This window comes from Dasypus novemcinctus, chromosome 23 (assembly GCF_030445035.2).
Source record: "Dasypus novemcinctus isolate mDasNov1 chromosome 23, mDasNov1.1.hap2, whole genome shotgun sequence".
In the NCBI taxonomy this organism is placed as follows: Eukaryota; Metazoa; Chordata; class Mammalia; order Cingulata; family Dasypodidae; genus Dasypus; species Dasypus novemcinctus.
The window spans coordinates 27,364,779-27,385,378 of NC_080695.1; the positions used below are offsets into that span (position 1 = coordinate 27,364,779).

Consider the following 20,600-nt stretch of genomic DNA (forward strand, 5'->3'; position numbering starts at 1 on the left):
ATCCATATGTTGTCTACAAGAGACTCACCTTAGACTGATAGATAAAAATAGGCTGAAAGTGAAAGGCTGGAAAAAGATATTTCATGCAAACAGCTACCAAGGGGAATAAAAAGAAGGGGAAGCTATATTAATACCAATAAAACAGATTTTAAATGCAAAAATATTATCAGAGATACACAAGGTCATTATTTAGTAATAGAAGGGGAAACTAATCAGGAACAAATAAAAATCATAAATATTTATGAATCCCAACAAGGGTGCCCCAAGTTACAAGAGAAAAAACTGGCAAACCTGAAGGGAGAAATACATAATTCTAAAATAATAGTTGGAGACTTCAATACTCCAGTCACATCAATAGAACTAGACAGAAGATCAACACAGAAACAGAACTTGAGCAATATATGATAAACAAGCTAGACCTAACACACATAAGAGAACATTACACTCCAAATTGTTGCACCTCAGATAAGCATGATACACCTTCTCAAGTGCTCATGGCTCCTTCTCAAGGTTAGACCACATATTGGTTCACAAAACAGACCATAATAAATTTAAAAAGATTGAAATTTTGTAAGTACTTTTTCTGATCATAATGGAATGAAGCTGGAAATCAATAATAGGTGAGGAACAGGAAAATTCACAAATATAGATATAGAGGCTAAACAAAACACTTAAAGAATTATCAGGTCAAAGAAAATATTGACAGAAAAATCAATAAATATCTGGAGACAAATGAAAATAAGACTATAACATATCAAAACTTATGAGATGTCCCAAACACAGTGCTAAGAGCGAAATTTATAGCCCTAAACACTTATATCAAAAAGGAAGAAAAAGCTACAATCAAAGACCAAAATGAACACATGGAGAAATGAAAAAAATAACAGCAAACTAATCCCAAAGCAAACAGAGAAGGAAAGAAGCAACAAAAATTAGAGCAGAAATAAATGAAATTGAGAACAAAAAATAAATAAAAAAGAGAACCACAAAATGAAAAGTTAGTCCTTTGAGAAGATCAATGAAATCAACAAAAACTTAGCTAGACCTACAGAAACAAAAAAAAAAAAAAGAGAAGAGCAAATCAATAAAATCAGAAATGAAAGGGGAGGCATTATTATGGACCCCACTGAAATAAAAAGGATCATAAGAGGTTAATATGAAAAATTGCATACATACAAATGAGACAACCTAGATGAAATGGACAAATTCCTAGAAGTGTACAATCTACACTGACAACAGAAGAATTATAAGACCTCAGCAAACCAAACACAAGTAAAGAGTTTGAAGCAGTCACCAAAATTTCCCAGCAAAGAAAAGCCCAGAACCAGAAAGATTCACAGGTGAATTCACCAATCATTTTGAGAAAAAATAAAATTAATCCTTCTCAAATTTTTTCCAGAAAAATGACAAGGAGGGAAAGTCCTTAACTCAATTTATGATGCTAACTTCACCCTAATACCAAAGCCAAATATGTTACAAGAAAAGAAAATTATAAGCCAATGTCTCCAATGAATACAGATGCAAAAATCCTCAACAAACTACTTGCAAATCAAATCCAAAAGCATGGATATGCAACAGTGTTTCAACGCAAATGAATTAATGTAATACATAACATTAACAAAATTAAAGAAGGAAAACCACACGATCATCTCGATTGAGGCAGAAAAGGCATTTGAAAAAATCTGGCATCCTTTCTTGATTAAAAAAAAAAGTCTTTGAAATATAGGAATGGAAGGAAAATTCCTCCACATGAAACAGAACATATATGAAAATCCCACTGCCAGCATTGTACTCATTGGGGAAAGTCTGAAAGCTTTCTATCAAAGATCAGGAACAAGATAAGGATGGCCACTGTGACCACTGCATTCAACATTGGGCTGGAATGTCCAGCTAGAGCAATTAGACAAGAAGAAATAAATAAAATTCATCTACTTTCCCACCTTAAAGCATATTACAAATCTACAGTGGTCAAAAAGCGTGGTGTTGGCATAAAGATAGAGGCATTGATTAAGGGAATCAAACTGGGAGTTCAGAAATAGGACCTCACCTCTATGGTCAATTGATTTTTGACAAGGCTACCAAGTCCACTCACTGGGACAGACATTCTCTTCAATACCTGGTGCAAGGAGAACTGAATACCTGTAAGGAGAAGAGTGAAAGACTACACCATTTCACTCTCCAGACAAAAATCAACTCAAAATGGATCAAGGACCTAAAAATAAAAGCCAGGACCATAAAACTACTGGAAGATAATATAGGAAAGCATCTTTAAGATCTGGTGATAGGAAGTGCGTTCTTAATCATTACACCCAAAGCTAAAATAATCAAAGAAAAAAACAGAAAAATTTGAACCTCCTCAAAATTAAAGGCTTTTGTGCTTGATAAGACTTTGTCAAGAAGGTGAAAAGGTAGCCTACTCAATGGTATTTGGAAATCAAATCTTTGATAAGGGCTTAATATCTTTGATATATGAAGGTATTCTACAACTCAATGATAAAAAGACAAATAATATGATTAAAAAATGGGCAATTAACATTTTTCCAAAGAGGAAATACAAATAGTGAAAAAACACATGAAAAAATGTTCCACATAAGTTATTAGGTAACTGCAAATCAAAACTACAATGAGATATCATTTCATACCTGTTAAAATGGCAATTATTACAAAAAGATAAAACTAAAACTGTTGGAGAGTATGTGTAGAATAGGAATACTTATTCAATGTTGGTAGGAACCTAGAATTGGTGCATCTGCTGTGGAAAACTGTTTACTGACTCCTAAAGAAGTTAAGAGAGACCTGCCATGTGATCTGGCCAGCCCACAAGTAAGTATTTACCCAGAAGAAATGAGAACAGGGACACAAACAAACATCTGCACACCAATGTTCACAGTGGCAATATCCACAGTTGTCAAAAGATGGAAACAATCAGGTGTCTATCAACCAATGAATGGATAAACAAATCATGGTATATACATACTATGGAATATTATTCAGATGTAAGAAGAAATGAAGTCATAAGCCATATGACAACATGTATTAACCTTGAGGACAACAGGTTGAGTGAAGCAAGCCAGACACAAAAGGGCAAATATTGAATGATTCACTAATATTATCCAATTATAAATAACAAACTCAGGGATTTAATAGCTGGAATATAGGTCGGCAGAAGATAGAATGAGGATAGAGAATGAAAAGCCGAGGCTTATTGTGAAGAATCTGTAAAAGGGTTGTTTGGAAATGTTTGGAAATGGATAGAGGTGATAGCACATTTTAGTGATAGTAATTTGCAGTGCTAATAAAAGAGTATAATAGTGGTTGAAAGGGAAAGTTTAAAGTTGTGTATGTAACTAGAAGGAAAGCTAAAGGGTGAAACATGGGTCTGTAGAACATAACAAACTCTCTTGTGGACAATGAGTATAGTTAATGGTGCCAATATAAGAATGTTTACAACAAATGTACATTATGTTACAGGATATTGATAATAGGGTGATATTTGGGTGAAAATGCAACTAAACCAAACTATGGACTAGGTGGTCTAATAATATATTAATATTAACCCATCAATGGTAAGAAAAAAAGGAATTATTCAAGTAAAAGAAACCAGACAAATTCCTATATATTATTTGACTCATTTCTATACAAGTAAGTTTATAATTACAGAAATAGACGAACAGTTATTTATGGTGGGTTAAGGGTAGAGGGATTGAGACGAGACTACTAATGGATATGTTTTTTTTTTCTTTTAGGAGTAATGAAAATGTTCTAAAATTGACTGCAGTGATGAAAGTACAATCTGTGATTATACCAAAAGCCATTGATTATATACTTTATATGGTCTGTATGGTTTGTGAATATATTTCAGTAAAAATGATTTAAAATATAAAAACTGCACACTGTTCAATATGATAGAGCTAAGGGAGTTGGGAACAATTTTCTGTACTTGGAATGTCTTACTACCTCCTATTCAACACATTTTCCAGAAGTTTTAGAAACCTTTGTCAATAAGTCAACCATCTAAAGCTTAACTAATTGTGACACCCTTAAGAGTAAACTGTTAATAAAGGAATATTTGAAAGATATCAACAAGTTCATAATGATGAATAATTCAATAGCTATTAAAATCGAAGAATCTATATATAGCTATTTTGGTTTTCCTTCTATTTCACATAGCTTCACCTTCTAAACTTGGAATCTGGTCTCTTTCTTTTCTGTCATTGAAAAAAAGTCCAGTTTAGCTTGGTTTCAAACTAGATTGTCAATTATGTTTTTCTATGCCTTTTATATATTTCCATTACTTTGCATCAGGTTCCAAGACTTTGAGCTTTGCAATTTTTAAAATAACATCAAGAAGTAACAGAGGTCAACCAACTAGATGTGCTTTTTAATTGATGTTTATTTCTAGGAAACAGAAGAACCATATTTTGACGATGGCAAGTCAACGTGAGGGTAACATCTTTCATAAATTCACTTGTTAAGTTGATTAATCAATGACAGAGTCATTCAACAATTATTTACTGAGTTCATTCAATATGCCAAGCATTGTCTTAGGAAAATAAGAACAAATACAAGCACAGTCCTAGAGAATTTTACAGTCTAATAACTGTAAATGGTCATTTCAAAATGGTAGCAAGAGCTATAGAGTATAAACCCAGTGCAATGCAAGCATGGGTTAGGGTGGTGAAAGTGAACAAAGGTCTTGGAAAGTTAGTGCAGCTCTCAGAGAAAGTAACTATAAGAATCAAACTGGTTTAAACTCTAAGAGTCATCCGTCTCCAACCCTCCTATTTAACAGAAACAACCCAAAAGCAACAAAAAGAAGTTAGAATATTTTGTTATAGGATTAGACTCAGAACTCACAGAAGCCCTTCAAACTAAGGAGAGAAAGTCCTTAAGAAACTGGAAAGGTGAATAATCATCTAATAAACATTTCAACAGACACGACAGAGGTGGTAGCCACACAGAATCTGTGAAGGCCAGTCAGGGCTTCACAGACTGCTTTGCTTGGTATTCCTCTGTTCCCTTTTCTGGCTGTTCAGAAGTCAAAAAGTCACAATCATTCCAACTCCTTCCTTATTTTCTCCTCTACTTACTTTCTGTCTTTAAACATCTTACTTGTTGTCTTCAATGTTTTTTTTATTTTACAGAAGTCCTAAAATATAATTTACATATATTTTAAAATATTGGTTGAGTTTTCTGAATCAAATTGCTTTTGATGCCTAAAAATCTGTTGAGTTGAAATTTTATCTTTCTGGAACTCAAATTATGATGAAAAAATCCCCTTAATGAAAACTCAATATGAGAATAGGGAAACTTGCAGTAGAGATTATGGCTCAATGCCAGGAATTTTAATTTGGATATTTCAAATCCCACTCATTCTGGTTCCAAATCCAACCACTGGGGTTTAAATGGTAGATTTTAAACAAGAGTTGTAACTACTTGGGAGACTTCTGAGGAACTGTGAAAGGTTCTCAATGAACAATGCAAGAGGCCATGGACACCTTACACTGTATAGAACTAGCTACTATGAGGTAATATCAGAACTATCAGCAGTTAAAAGGTCAACCAGTTTTAATTTTAAAAATAAGAAAATGGTGACTGGTTTTGAATCCTAAGCAGATTAAGGTGCTAGAGGTACATGGTATAAAAAAAATGGAAGGACAGATTAAACGATACATCATGGGATTGAGATCTTCATATTAGTTGTTGCTCTTACAAGTATTTTACCGATTGTTTACAATAGTCATGTATTTTTTAGCAGGTACTGGGGAATGAACCTGGGACTTAGTACATGGGAAGCAGGTGTTCAACCACTAAGCTACACCAACTCCCAGTCATGTATTTTTTATATGAAGTAGTGAAGAAGAAAAAGGAGATGGCAAACAAGAAAAAAGAGAAATTTTGATCATTTTTCTACTCTACCCTCACAAAAGAACGACTCTAGTGACTGCAGGAGAGGCTTTGTTCTAAGGTGCTTCAGTTTTATAAAGTACAAACCAAAATGTTGGCAAAATGTAAACCCTGTGCATAATTCTAAGGGAAAATGACTTCAATGCAGGATTCCAAAGGAGGTATGCAATTTTCCTCTTTTAAAAATTAAAATAGAGTCATGTGAGTGAAAATGGAGGATTAAAGACCTCTGGAAATCCTTTGTTGCCTAAAAGCAGTGATATTCAGGGAAAGATGGTCCAAATCATATTCATGACGGTGGAAGATAAGAAAATACTTACAGAAATCTAGGGAGTGCTTATTAAAGAAAAACAGATCAATCTAGGTAAAAACAATGAGTTAAATGTCATCGTTATTTTCCTTATTCCCACAGTAGCCATGAAAACCAGCAGCCTACAATCCCCACAAAAGCCAGCACCCTGGAAGCCAGAAGGATGGAGGAGAATAGGGTTGGAGCTCTTCCAAAGTCCCAGACCTAGAGAATTTTCATTATTTGGACCATCTGGTGGTTTCCTGCAAGAAGGTTTTCTTATACTGTCTTTATTTGACCTGACTTGTGCTTATTCAGGAGAAAATGTCTTTTCCCAAGGACATTTGTTGAAAACCAATTCTAGTAATGCATAAAACAATTAGAAAGAAGATCAGGAAGGAAACAGAAGAACTGTACACTATAAAATAACTAGACATAGCAAGCATCTATAGATAACATGATCTACCAATGGTAGAATACATATTCTTCTCAAGAGCACATGGAAAGTTATCAGGATAGATAATGTGCTAGGATATAAAAAATGCCTCAATACATCTAGACCATACAAAGCATGTACTCCAGCCACAATGGAATAAAATTAGAATTCTATAATGTAAGGAAAATCTGGAAATTCTCAAATATTTGGAAATTTTAAAAATGTTCCTAAATACCTGTTGTGAGTTACATTGTGTTTCCCAAAATGTTATGTTCAAGTCTTCACTTCAGGTACTTGTGAATGTGAACTTGTTTAGAAATCAGATCTTGGAGGATGTAATTAAATTAGGGTGAGCCCTATTCCAATGACTGGTGTCTTTATAAGAAGAGGGAAATATGGAAACACAGGGAAAACACGATATAAGAATAGAGGCAGAAATTGGAGTGATGCATCTGCAAGCCAAGGAAAGCCAAGAATTCCTGGCAACCACCAGAAGATAGAAGAAGTAAGAAAGAGGGGAGTATAGCCTTGATTTTGTACTTCTAGCCTCCAGAACGATGAAAGAATAAAGTTGCATTTTCATAAGCCACCCAGTTTGTGATGATGTGGTAGAGCAGCTCAAGGAAAGGAGTATAATATGTATACAATATGGAAAAGAGGAATTCACAATGGAAGTGGTGAGTGAAAAGAAAAACACAACTTGCAAAGAGTTATGGGATTTAGCTGAAACAATTGAGATGGAATTTTATAGCTGTAAATATATCTATTAAGAAAGAAGAAACGAAGCGGATGTGGTTAAACCACTTGGGTACCTGGCTCCCACATGGGAGTTCCTGGGTTCAGTCCCCAGTGTCTCCTAAAAGAAGACAAGCAGTCGCCACCTCTGGATGCAACAGAGCTAGGTGCCACCCCTTGACCCAACAGAGCTAGAAGACGCAGCAGCCCGTGGGGAGCATATGTGGCTCAGCTTGTTGAGCACTCACCTCTCATGTGGGAAGTCCCCAGTTGGGTTCCCAGTGCCTCCTGGAGAAGGCAAGCAAATAAACAATGACTAGAGAGATGAGTAAAGCATCTGGGGGAAGGGGGCATAAATAAATAATGTAAACAAAAATAAAAATATAAAAACTAAACAAAAGAGGAAAATCACAACTCAATAAGCTAACTTTCCCAATTAAGACTATAAAAAAGAAGAACACCCTAAACACTGAGTAAGCAGAAGGAAGAAAATAGTAGAAATGAAAAGAGAAAACATTAAATAGTATTAAAAAAATAGAGAAAAATCAACAATTCCAAGGTGAATTCCTTGAAAATATCAAAGAAAACAGAATACCTTAACCAGACCAAGAAGAGTACAAAGACCCAATTCAGTAAAAATAGGCATGAATCAGGAAACACTACTACCAACTTAAATAAAAATGATTATATCATCATACTATGAATATTTGTATGCTAAAAATTAGATAACCTGGGGGAAATAGAAAAGTTCAGAGAAAGTCCTAAACTACCAAAACTGATTCAAGAGTAAATAGAAAATGACAATTGACATCTAAAAATTAAAAAATTAAATAAGTAATTGAAAAATCTCTCATAAACAAAAGCCCTCAAACAGACTGCTTCACTGGTTAATTCTACCAAACAGAAGAAACATCAATGCCAATCCTTGACAATTTCTTCAAAAAGCAGAAGAAGAGAGAATACTTTCCAACTCATGCTATTAGTCCAGTATTTCCCAGGCTCCAAAAACAGATGAAGACATCACAGGAAATAAAAACACCAACCATTATCCCTTATGAATATAGGCACAAAACCCTTAACAATTTTCTAGCAAATAAAATATCAGGGGATATATGGGAAGTATTATACAGTATGACCAAGAAGGGCTTACCCCAGGAATGAAATGATGGCCCAATATACAAAAGTTAATCAATGTAACAGATCATATTAATGGACTAAAAGGAAAGTGCACATGAGTATCTAAAGAGACAAAAAAAGTGTTTGACAAAATCCAACTTCCTTTCTTGACAAAAACACTGAACAAACTAGGAATAGAAGGGCACTTTGTCAACGTGATAAAACCATCTACACAAAATCCACAGCTAAACTCATCCTTAATGGCGAAAGACAGGATGTATTCTCCCTACGACAACAATGAAAATAACAGAGATGTCCATTCCCACCACTTCTATTCAACACTTTACTGAAGAGTCCAGGCAGGGAAATTAGGCCTGAAAATGAAATAAATGTCAAGTCCAGAAATAAACCCACATGTCTATGGTCAGCTGATTTTCAACACGAGTGCCAAGAACAATCAATGAGGAAAGAATAGTATTTTCAAAAAAGGTCTAGGATAACAGTATAGCCACATGCAAAATAATTGGCCTGGTCCTGATGTCAGTCCCCATAAACCCATGAAGGTCACTTAAGTGGAGTCCCCATCCCCTCTCAGCCCTGTCATTTCGTGTTTGGATGTCTCATGGAGGTGAGGGCTATCATTGATGAAGGACAAACTTAAGTAGGAAGTGGGAGAGGGTCCAGGCTCTGCCAGACATCAAGGCAAGGACCCTGAAGGAGGGGTCCTCCCACCCCAGATAGACACGACCACATAGAATGCAGTTCCCTACCTGCTGTCAGCCCTGGGAGCTGCAGGACCTCGTGGCTGGATATGGAGTATATGACTTCTGTCCCGATGGTCCAAGAGGGGAGGGCCCTGGTCTGAGGAGCCAGTCTTCAGGTCAGAGAAGGGAGGGGACCCAGTTTCTGCCAAGTGTGAAAGTGAGAAAGATGAAGGAGGACTGCAGGTCCTCCTACCCCAGGCAGGAGGGGACACAGCCCGCCCTTTCCCTTCTTTGTGCCAATGAGAGGCTCCAGGTTCGGTCCCCAAATGTTGTTTCCTGTCTTCCGACATGGGCTTCTGAGGGAAGTAAGGCTTCCTCTGAGCAACAATTCAGTTAAACACAGGGAGAGGTCTCAGGCCCTGCCAGGATTCCACGTGAAGGCCCTCAGGAAAGATAGAAAGGATCTACAACCACAAACTGCAGAGAAAATGGTCCTTGATGCCAAGGAGGTCCCAGGTCGAGTTCCTGGGTATGGTGTTACCTGACTTCTGTCTGAGGGGGCGGACTGAGGTCAGCTGAGGGAGGGGTCTGAGGCTCTGGCAGGTGTCAAGGTGAGGACTCTGAGAGAAAACTAAGGGAGCATCCCACCCCTACAAAGAGTGGGCACCACTGAAGGCTGCCCCTGCTGTCGGCCTTGGATGGTCACAGGCAGAATTGTCAGTCAGAGGCTCCTCCTCCCTCACTCCGAGTTCGGATGCCTCATGGAGATGAAGGCTGTGGCCTGAGGGAACCATCCTCAGAGCAGCAGAAGGGTGGGGCTCCATGACCTGTTAGAAATAAATAGGAGTATATTGAGGATGTCTGAGACACTCCCCCCAGAAAGCAGGGGCCCCCATAGAATCCACCTGTCCCCGAGACAATGGAGAAAATCAACAAAACCGGAAGTTGATTATTTGCAAAGATCAAGAAAAATTGGCAAATTTTGGTCCAACTAAGGAAAAAGAGGTTGTTGATGTGGGAGGAGTAGGGTCGTTGGGTGTGGGTTATGTGGGAACCTCTTATATTTTTTGTGGTCTATTTATCTTTAAAAAAAGAAAATTTACTAAAAAATAAGAAAATTAATTAATGCAAAAAAAGGGCCTACTTGATATTACATCCAGATGATGACATATGAGTACTTTTTATTTTAATTTTTATAAGGTCCTCTCTCTTCTATGTTAAGCATGTATTATTTTCATAATAAAAGCAATGGATACCATTTGAAAAAAAGACAAAACCTAATAACTAAAATAAAAAATGAAATTAGGGGCATCACTAACAAAGTAAAGAGAAATAAAAAGGAGTGTAAGAATACTGTGAATAACTGTATACCAACAGATTAGATAACCTATATAAAAAGAACAAATCCCTAGAAATACACAAACTGCCAAAACTGACTAAGAAAAGAAATTCTGATCAGACCTATAACAGATAGAGACTGAATAAGTTATCAAAAACAATCTTCTTTGCTGTTGGGAATGTGAAATAGTTCAGTTACTATAAAAACAGTTTGGAGGTGCCTTAAAAATTACATGGACAATTACCATATGATGCAGCAGTAACACTCCTGGACATATACCTAAAAAATTGAAAATAGCTACTCAAACAAATACACATACACACAGGTTCAGAGCAGCGCTAGTCACCGTAACCAAAAGGGTGAAGCAACCCAGATGTTCATCAGCAGATTCATAGCTAACCAAACTGTGCTACATACACAAATGATAGAGTATTACTCAGGCATATAAAAGAACACGTGCTACAGGGTGGCTGAAGCTCGAAAACATGCTAAATGGAAGAAGTGACCAATTGTGCGATTTCCTTTTTATGATATATCCAGAATATGTAAATCCACAAAGAAAAAAGCAGATCGTTGGATGCCAGGTCCGGGGGGTGGCGGGGGCTGGTGTGTGAATGGGGAGTAACTGCTTACTGCCTAAAAGGTACAGGGTTTCTATTTGGGGACAATGAAGGTGTTTGGGACATTCCCAACACTGTCAGCTTTTTAAGTGACACTTAACTGTTTACTTTAGAAGAGTTATTTTTTTGTTAGGTGAGGTTCACCTCCATTTTAAAAGCGCACTAAATAAATAAGGAAATAGAAATGTAAATATTTAACTCAGGAAGTCTATCTTTCAGAATCCATCTTAATAAAATAACCATCCATGCAAAGATCTATATACAAGAATTCCATGAATCATTACCTATAATAAGGAAAAACTGAAGACAATTTAAAGTATTCAACAATTACCTTATAATGCATCTTTATATTCAATATATTCAGCAGTGTTTTAAAAAAAATGTTGGCAAGAAGAAAAGCCATAAACTAAATGGAAAAAAAATGCAGGGAAAAATTTAATCCTAACCTTTCAAAGCAGTAAACATTATACATGATTGTTATGCGTTTAGTGTCTTAATACAATCATAAAAGTAAGAAGATGCTCAGTGTAGTTAATGCTGAATGTCAGGGCATAATTGATTTTCATTTCCTTACATATCCTAAATTGTCCTCATTACCTTGTACCATCCTGAATATCTGAATCCCAGAACCTTCCCTTGAACTGAAGGAAAAAGGGAAGAAAATTTGATCGCGCAGTCACTGAAAAGAAACTTGGAAATAGAGTTAACTCACTTTTATTTTCTGCAATAACAAACATTTAGGCTCGCCCCTCTTCCTGCAACTGGGGTACAAAAGGAGCGTCCAACAGCTAACATAGGCAAAAAAATTAGACTGTAAAAGTAAAGCGGCCCAGACTCCAGGAATCCATGCCCTAGAGAAGGAAGCATTGCCTGGGAAGTGACCCAAGGTTAGGCTTCAGGCCCCCTTTCCTCGCGTCGACACTTGGTGGGAAACAGGGGCCCAAAGCACCTCATGGGCCGCACCACCAGGGAAAGCTGCTTCAGGAAGAAGGTGAAAGAAATTCGGAGTTGCCCATGGTATTCAGTAATCTGTCTGCTAAAAAAGAACAACAAAAGAAAATCAAATCAACATTGTAAATTCTAGCCTCTGCCCAGTGGACCATGCCCCCGCTTTAGAACTCACATTCAGGTGTCTCTTGGTCTCAGGAGTCATCCTTCAGGTGAGATTGGCCCTGCACCAGGCTGCCACACCGCCCCCATGCCCGGCTGCCCCCTCACCCCCATCCCATCCCCCACCCCTACCATCGCCACCCCAGGCCCCTTCCAGAACTGACACCACCAGGAAGCTGCTGGTCACAGAGAGCCCCCTCCGAATCGCCTGCAGGTGAGGTCCTTGGAAGGGGATCAGGGACCTGTGCAAACTCTCTGCCTCGATGTAGGATGTGAAAGGCCCTCTGAGGTTGCTGGAGGAGATCTGGTTAAGGCACCACCCTGGACCAACTTTGCCTGGGCCCCAGGCCTCCTTGTGCCCCTAGGCCAGCCTTCCTCCCACCTCAGCCCTGGGGCCACGTGACACCCTGGCCCACCTCCCTGTCCATTCCCTCGGGTCAACCCTTGGGTCATCTCTGCCTGCCCCACCCCGCTGTCCCCCAAGCCTAGCCTTCACCCGCTCCCCGCTCAGGCCTTCCATTCCTGCCCCCTCCCCCCGCCCCCCCCCACCTCCTCCTGCCATGCTGGCTTCCCTCGCGCCCCCTCCCTCTAGCTAGTCGCTTCCAGCCGCCCCCAGCCGGCTCTGATCCCCTATCTGCATCCCCTGGGTGCCCCCATCACCCTGCCCGACCTCCACCCCAGAGCGACGTGTCCCTTTCCACAGCCCTGATGGCCCCTCCTCAAGGATACAATACATGTAGCTGCCTTCGAGTGCCACCCGATGCCGAAGCACGTGGTGTGCGCGATCTCCGGCCAGCGCCTCCACCTGCAGCGCCCACGACTCCCGCGCTAACGGCGCCACTAGGGCCACCAGGGCTCCCGGGACTCCCGGGTCCAGCCTGCCGATCGGTACTTCCGGCACTTCCAAGTCCGCGAGGGCCACTTGCGCCACCGGCCGCGTCCTTGTCCCTGGCCTCCATGGCTTCCGCTCGCCCTCCTGCCTCTCCTCTTCTTCCTCCTCCCCAGGCCTGAGCTGCCCCGCAAAGTCCCGCCTCCCCGGCCCCCTGCCCCCGCGGACTCTCAGCGCGCCTGCGCAAACGGCCTCCTGGCCAGGCAGCAGGGCACGTGACCTCTTCCTGCCCAACCTGCCGCGGGCTCGCGAGTCCCTGTCCCTGCTGGCCCTGTGCCAACAGCGACCTGGCCCATCTCACATATCACAACCCTCTGGCCTGAGCAGCATGACTGGAGTCCTGTGGTGGCCCCAGGTCGCGATGAACGACCTCTCAGACTTGACGACCACGGGACAGGTTGGAGAGACAGGCACTAGAGTGGGGATGAAGGACCTCTCCACAAGGGCGAGGACGGACAAGGCGCAGCATGGCGAGAGACAGTCCCACTGTAACGCTAATAAAAATATTGAACAAAAACTAGTCTTGGTCAAAATCAAAGAAATGTGAATTGAAATCATTGTATTCCCTAATAAGCTTCTAGCGTTTTCTCTTGCCCATTTTCTTATTAAATGTATTCTTGGGTACTTTATAGTTTTTCTTATCATTGTAAAAGGCATTTTGTTTACCTTTACTAGTTATTGCTTGTTTTTGTGCCGGCCCTTGAATTGTACATGTTAATTATGTACTGGTCCACTTTAGTAGTTTCTCTTATTGTTTTTAACAGTTTTTCGGTTGGATTCCATTGTATTTTTTAGGTGTACTGTTACATCAACCTCAAGTAATGATACTTTTACCATCTCCTTTATATTTTTATGCATATATCTTTCTCTTGTCTGATTTTATGGTCTACCCTCAGGAGAAGGTTGAATTGTACTGTTGGTAAGGGATATTTTTATTTTGTCCCTGATTTTAATAGGGATCTTTCTAGTGTTTTCCTCATTAATCATAGTGCTAAAATCTGGATTGATATAGAGGTATCATGTTAAGGAAGTTTACGGGGAATGCCAACGTGTTTAGGGGGAATTTTGCCAATATCCCCTAAACAGTCTTCCAAACAGACCTCTCCCCTCTCCTTATCTCCCGTGGCTCAACTGTGGGTGGTTTGCATGGCAGAGAGAGGGTGTTTCCCTCCAAGTCTTTGCCCTTGGCCACCCCCATTCAGAGGTTCATTCTGTTCTCTTCCATTCTTCACCATTACCTAGAATTTTGGATGTTTTACATAAAATCCCTTTGAGCGAATGTGATGATATTTAGGTCTCAGTAATGATGTGAATCATCCCACTTCCCTCCAACAATGGTCCTGAAGACCATTCACTACTTGGTTTACCATCAGGCAACTTTTCCAATGTGTGTGTGTGTGTGTGTGTGTGTGTGTGGTTATCTGGGTGTGTGTGGCTACTCGGTATACTTTGGGGGGAGCAACTTCCATCCTGATCATATTGATAAGTTTCTTCTTCCAGAGAGCTTCAGATCAGTATTAGTAAGATCATGGGCCTCCCCCCTTGCCCATTCCTGAATTAACACCTGGGCTGTGCCAAAGGGCTGTCAAGGGTGATTTTTCCTATGACTCTGAGGATCAGGATCCCTTTTGGAGACAGAGGTATAGGTAGCAGCAGCAGAAAGACTGCAAGGTCCTAGGAGTGTGACCTCTGATTGCCACGCTGCACCTGCTCTTCCTCCACATGAGTGAGGAAGACCTGGTAGGCCCATGCTTTGCATGGGATATTGGTCTTTCTCTTGAGCTCTCTGTAGAATGGGGTGAACACCAGGTTGAGTCACACCACTAAATGTTACAAGGTAAAAGTTGTTCCCTTTCGCTTAGTGTCAGGGACAGTTTATTCTGGAATTGCGACACACGATTCAATCTGTCATTTGCAGATTGGTCAGGGTTTCGGCACATGATCCCTGGCTACTATAAAGAAGGTTCCAATTATATAATCCTGTCCCTAAACACCATATTTCCAGCTTAAATTGGTTAAATCTATGAGAGAGGATTGGTAGAACTCAGTGAATGCAGCACAATGTCGCCCAGTTCAAAGCACAATCTAGCCAGCAGGCACTACCTCACGGTGAATGCTCTTCAGCAGGCAAAAGAGCTGGTTATCAAGACAAAGACAAATAAAGACGCCCAGTGATGGTGGACAGTGTTAGACATCCTCCCACAGCCCCAACTGTTATGCGCATCACACAGAAGTAGGATGGCATCCCATCCAAAATCTGTTTTGGTTGTCAAGACTGATGATGCCCTTATGCATTACACACCAAGAAAGTATGAAAGTATTGATTACTCACTTGAGGTTTCTGGAAAAAGCAGTTTTCCCAAGCAGGTACAAGAATGTGATGTCTTGAGAGCAGGGAAACAAGACTGGCTTGGCTTTTATGGCGATGCATGTGTGAGACTGCTGTAAGTGCTCTTGCATGTGAGCTAGGGCTTGTTTGGTTTGAACTTCCCGCCAGCCCTAAAGCAGGGAGCACCTGGGCTTTCTTATCAGCTTGGCCAGATATTGACATAAGGGGAAGAGGGAAGGGTGAGGCTTAAAAGCTGTCAGAAACCCAACGTCAAAGATAGAGTCAGACACTTTGTTACAGAACTTTGATAGACCAGTGTTACACAAGTGCAAGATGTTCTATCCACCATGTAAAAATTTCATAACCATTATAACCAAGGTTCTGATATTGCTATTGGTTTAAACTGCATTAATGAGATCAGAAATTCCCAAATTATAGTCTCTTCAATATTATTTAAGTTTGTTTAGAATTACTTTTGTCCATCAATAGATCAACTGTGCAGAAAGACTGCCAACTTCATCAAGTCTGAGACGTGGTCTACAGGAGTGCAGTCCTAGTTGCACTATTTATCTGCTGAATGACATGGGGGGGTTCTTACTTCTCTTCTACCCCTGCTGATTACTCGGGCACACATAGACCCAAATAATAGCTACAGAAGTACCATTTATTGAACAGGAATCATGCTAACTATTCATATCCATCTTTAATCTTTATCCAGACTCCCTTGAGGACATTTTTCCCCAGCACTGCCAAGACTCCAGAAGCCATTTCTCTTGCAACTGCTGAAGCATAACAGAACGTGAAGAAAGGCCCATGGGAAATATTTATAGGCCAGGGCTTACAAGAGACACACATTAACCCCACTCACATTGCACTGGCAAGAACTCACAAAGCCACATCTAATTGCAAAGGTGGCTGAGAAATGTAGAAGACCCTGAATATTGGGGAGCAGGTAGCAATCTTTGCCACACGCTAGCTGTTAATCATTTTATCCTCAGTACTTAGAACAGGGCCTGGAACATAACAAGTGGTCACAAAAATATCTTTTGAAAGAAAAAGCTTGAGAAATTTTGCACCAGGTTTATGGAGATAAGAAACATATGAAATTGCATTAAGTAATGGTTTCTTATCTATGATAATAAGAGAACAAGCAACAATGAAAAAATAGACTACATCAAAATTAAAACCTTTTCCTTTGTTGATGATACCATCAAGAAAGTGAAAAGACAACACATAGCATGGGAGAGAATATTTGAAAATGATATGTCTCATAAAAGACATGTATCCAGAATATATATAGGCCTTTACAATTCAACAGTAAAACAAAATGGCCCCATATTTTAACAAATGAACAAAGGATTTGAATAGACAGATATCTGTGGAGATATACCAACATCCAATAAGCACATTAAAACGATGCTGAACATCATTAGTCATTAGGGTAATGCAAATCAAAGCCAAAAGGAGGTAACACTTCATATTCAGTTGAACAGCTATCATTTTGTAAAAAAGAAAATAAGTGTTGCTAAGTTGAGAAACTGGAAACCTCAAAATACATGGCTTGTAAGAATGTAGTGTCTCTTACAAAGGAAGAGCTGATAGCACTTGTAGATGGAATTCTCTTTATCTTTGGCTTTCAATAGTTTGATGTCTCTCGTTAAGGTTGGCAAGTTTTCAGCCATTATTTCCTTGACTAGTCCCTCTTCCCCTTTGTGTTTTCCTTCTCTTTCTGGGCCTCCTACAGTGTGTATATTAGTATATTTGATGGTGTCCCATAGGTTCATCAGGCTCTGTTCACTGCAGATGTGGAAGTTGCATCAGCCCTCAGCTTGGAGTTGGGTGTCATGCCTGGGCCCTTTCCTGGCTGATGCCTACCTGAGATCCCTGCTGTCAGAGTCCAGCTCAGAGATTTGGGTATGTGAAGCGCAAATGCTGCCCCCCCCCCCCCCCCAGGACCTAATACTCAGTCCCACGGACTTGGGGGCACAGAGGAAGGCTGGAGAACATTCCTCCCTGCCCCAGCCAGGATGTCACCCTGGCACTTATCGTTCCACCCCAGGCTCAGGGTCTGGGGTGATACACCCACACACCTATACACTTGCTTGCACCCTGGGCAGTTGACACTTTTGTGTTGCCTGTGAAAATGAGATTTCCTTGAAAAGAAGATCTCCTTGACTGGGGAAGATGACTAAGATGGGGGCTGAAAGGGAGAGAAAGAGGGACAGTTTGGGTTATTTTCTCTTTTGTGAGATAAGCAAGCAGAAATTTTACCATTTCCTCAGGTTTTTCTTTTTTTTTCTTTCTTTTTAAAAGATGTATTTATTTATTTCTCTACCCTTCCCCCACCCCAGTTGTCTGTTCTCTGTGTCTATTTGCTGCATCTTCTTTGTCCACTTCTGTTGTCGTCAGTGGCATGGGAATCTGTTTCTTTTTGCTGCGTCATCTTGTTCTGTCAGCTCTCCTTGTGTGCCGTGCCATTCCTGGGCAGGCTGCACTTTCTTTCCCGCTGGGCGGCTCTCCTTACAGGGCGCACTCCTTGTGCGTGGGGCTCCCCTACGTGGGGAACACCCCTGTGTGGGGAACACCCCTGTGTGGCACAGCACTCCTTGCGCACATCAGCACTGCGCATGGGCCAGCTCCACACGGGTCAAGGAGGCCCTGGTGTTTGAACCACGGACCTCCCATGTGGTAGACGGATGCCCTAACCACTGGGCCAAGCCCGCTGCCCCCCCTTAAGTTTTTCTTTAAAGAAGAAAACCCCAGCCACTTAGGGGTGCCCAATGGAGCCCCCAAAAGCCCTGGGAGACCCAGGCCAATCTCAAGTCCCTGTTCCATTGTGAAGCTTCGTGAGGGAGGCTCGGTCTGGTTCCCGCAACGGGTTTTCAGGGCATGGGCCAGGGCAGCATAGCAGAAGCGGTCACGTGCCCTGCGGCATCCCTAGGGGCTTGTTTGCGCAGGCGCACTGAGAACACGCACTGCCTTGAAGCCAAGGGGCAGAGCTTGTTGAGCGAGGCTCCTCCGTTAGAGGCCGGCGGAGAGGACCCAGGAGTTGGAGCCTCTGAGCGGAAAGGCAGGCGGAGGAGCGAAGGTCATGGAGGCGGGTGAAGGAGCGGGCGGTGTGGAGGGCGGTGCGGGGGACCAGGGCGGCCCTGGCTGCCACGGGGCCTCCAGTGGCCCTTCCGCTGGCCCCCCCGGTCCGAGCGGTGCAGGAGGGAAGGGCGCCACCGCCGGGGGTGCTCCTCAGGCCGAGGGGACCCTGGAGGTCTCAGGGAGGGACGGAGCCACAGGAGCGTGCCCAGAACAACTGCTGGAGTTGTATCCTTTCCAAGAGCCCATCTGGGCCAGGGCGCGACTGGGGAGAACGGGGGACGGGGCACGGGGGGCAGGTTGAGGGGCCATCAGGGTGGGGTGCCGCCCTCCAGAAAACGGGGCTGAGGGTGATGGGGAGGGGCTGGAGGGTCGGCCCGGGGGAATGGGCTGGGGGTGGCCTGAGGGGTGGAAAGAGGTGACCTGGGGGTGAGGGGAGCCCTGGAGGCGGGCTGGGTCCAGGAGGCCGGAGGCTCGAGGTGTGTGCCTTAACCTCCCCGCCAGCACCCTCGCTGTGCATTTTCTGTCCTTCCTGGAGGCAGAGGTTGCCCTTCGGTCCCTGCTGACAGCACCCTTCGGAGGGCCAGACCATAGGGAGCTGAGGGTGGATGGCAGTGACCTGATCGTGTAAGTCCTAAATGGGCCGCTGGGGGAGGGGGGGGCGTGGCTATGACCAGGCCGATACCTGCCCCAGGGAGTCAGCGAGTCATGGAGATGTTTTAAGGGTATGTCAAAGGCAGGAACGAGGGGCCCGGGCCTGGAGCTGCCGAGGGAGCGGAGGCAAGGAGGCCCAGCTTTGACCTTTAACTTGCTTTTCTTTCTCGCTCTCTTAGCCATTTGAATGCTGGCGACCCTGGCACCCTCCAAAATTCCATCACCTCCTTCCTCAACGACCTTGCCGAGGTGGTGCGGACCATGGAGGACATTGGACCCCCGTTTTTTAATAACTCTTTGCTGGTGAAAGGGGCCTGAGGCCCAGTCTTCCGTCCACTCCCAGGCAGTGTGTCCTTCCCTAGGGCATTGGTTCCTGGAGTAGATGCCCCTTCGTGATTGAAGGCAGATTTTTGCTTGTAGTAGCTGGTGGGTGCTGTTGTCCCACTAATTTTGTTTGGCACTTAAAGGCTTGTTACTGCAGAAAATAAAACTTAACTACTAATTCCTGTCTGAGTTTCTTGTCAGCTAATGCACTTCCTTACTTTCCTGTCTCTGCCCTCAGGATGGACAGGAGGTGCTCAGAGTCAGTTCCTTGAGTAGTACAGGTAACTAAAGACAATTTAGGAAATGAAAGATGATGAAAATAAATAATGATGGTATTTCTATAAGGGAAAAAAATGAAAAGGTGTCAATCTGATTGTTAGATGGCTCTATATTCTGTAGTAGTTGTAGTTCCTTCTTGGAATTTCTTTCACTTCCTGAAAAAGTGGCCAAAGTATTTAAAAATGTTCTCTATGGCTACAGTTTTAAGTTTCAGCGTTATGTGAACAGAGTAAAATAAAATTTGAATCCATTCAACGATAATTCCAAAAGTAACACACCTATCTGTAAGTCAATTATGGGTACAATTTGGTTATAACAGTAGTTCAGTGCCCAAAATAGAAAATAAGAGAGAATCAAATTTCAGAGATTTGTAGTCCTGGAGAAATTACCAATAAATGACACATTAGGAAAAAGAGACTTTAAGGGTTACATTAAAAGCTGTAATAGTCATGAAATCACCCCTGTTGAGGCAAGCAACATATAAACGTCATTCTTGTAAACTAACCTACTATAGGGTGCTGTGCTGTGTGAAGAAGATTCTAGATAGCATAGACTGGGCCTATCTTATTTTAGCCAGTGATTATTTTGGTATAATGAAAAGCCAAGCTATCAGTCTTATAGGGCAGGCACTGCCAAAAACAAATCTTCCAATATTACTATTATAACAACACAAATAAAAACAAATTCAAAAGGATGAAATATGATTAGCATGACAGATTCCTTATAATTACAGTAATGCTACATAAATCACATTTGTTGATATGATCACATCATCCAATACT

The 20,600-nt window shown here is 41.7% G+C and overlaps 1 protein-coding gene across 1 annotated transcript; it reads left to right on the forward strand.

The window, feature by feature from the left end:
* Nucleotides 1-18,565: 18,565 nt before the first annotated feature.
* LOC131275516 (EKC/KEOPS complex subunit LAGE3-like) lies at nt 18,566-19,717 on the forward strand. The gene is made up of 3 exons (XM_058286188.1): nt 18,566-18,789; nt 19,066-19,188; nt 19,395-19,717. The coding sequence occupies exons 1-3, from the start codon at nt 18,566-18,568 to the stop codon at nt 19,531-19,533; spliced, it is 486 nt and encodes a 161-aa protein (XP_058142171.1). The 3' UTR covers nt 19,534-19,717.
* Nucleotides 19,718-20,600: the final 883 nt, after the last annotated feature.

What these genes read in the sequence shown, in the direction of transcription:
- LOC131275516 (XM_058286188.1), top strand. Translation starts at nt 18,566, where the DNA reads ATGGAGGCGGGTGAAGGAGCGGGCGGTGTGGAGGGCGGTGCGGGGGAC. An exon ending in CCAGAACAACTGCTGGAGTT is followed by an intron (nt 18,790 to 19,065) that starts GTATCCTTTCCA and finishes CCTCCCCGCCAG; the next exon opens with CACCCTCGCTGTGCATTTTC. An exon ending in GATGGCAGTGACCTGATCGT is followed by an intron (nt 19,189 to 19,394) that starts GTAAGTCCTAAA and finishes TCGCTCTCTTAG; the next exon opens with CCATTTGAATGCTGGCGACC.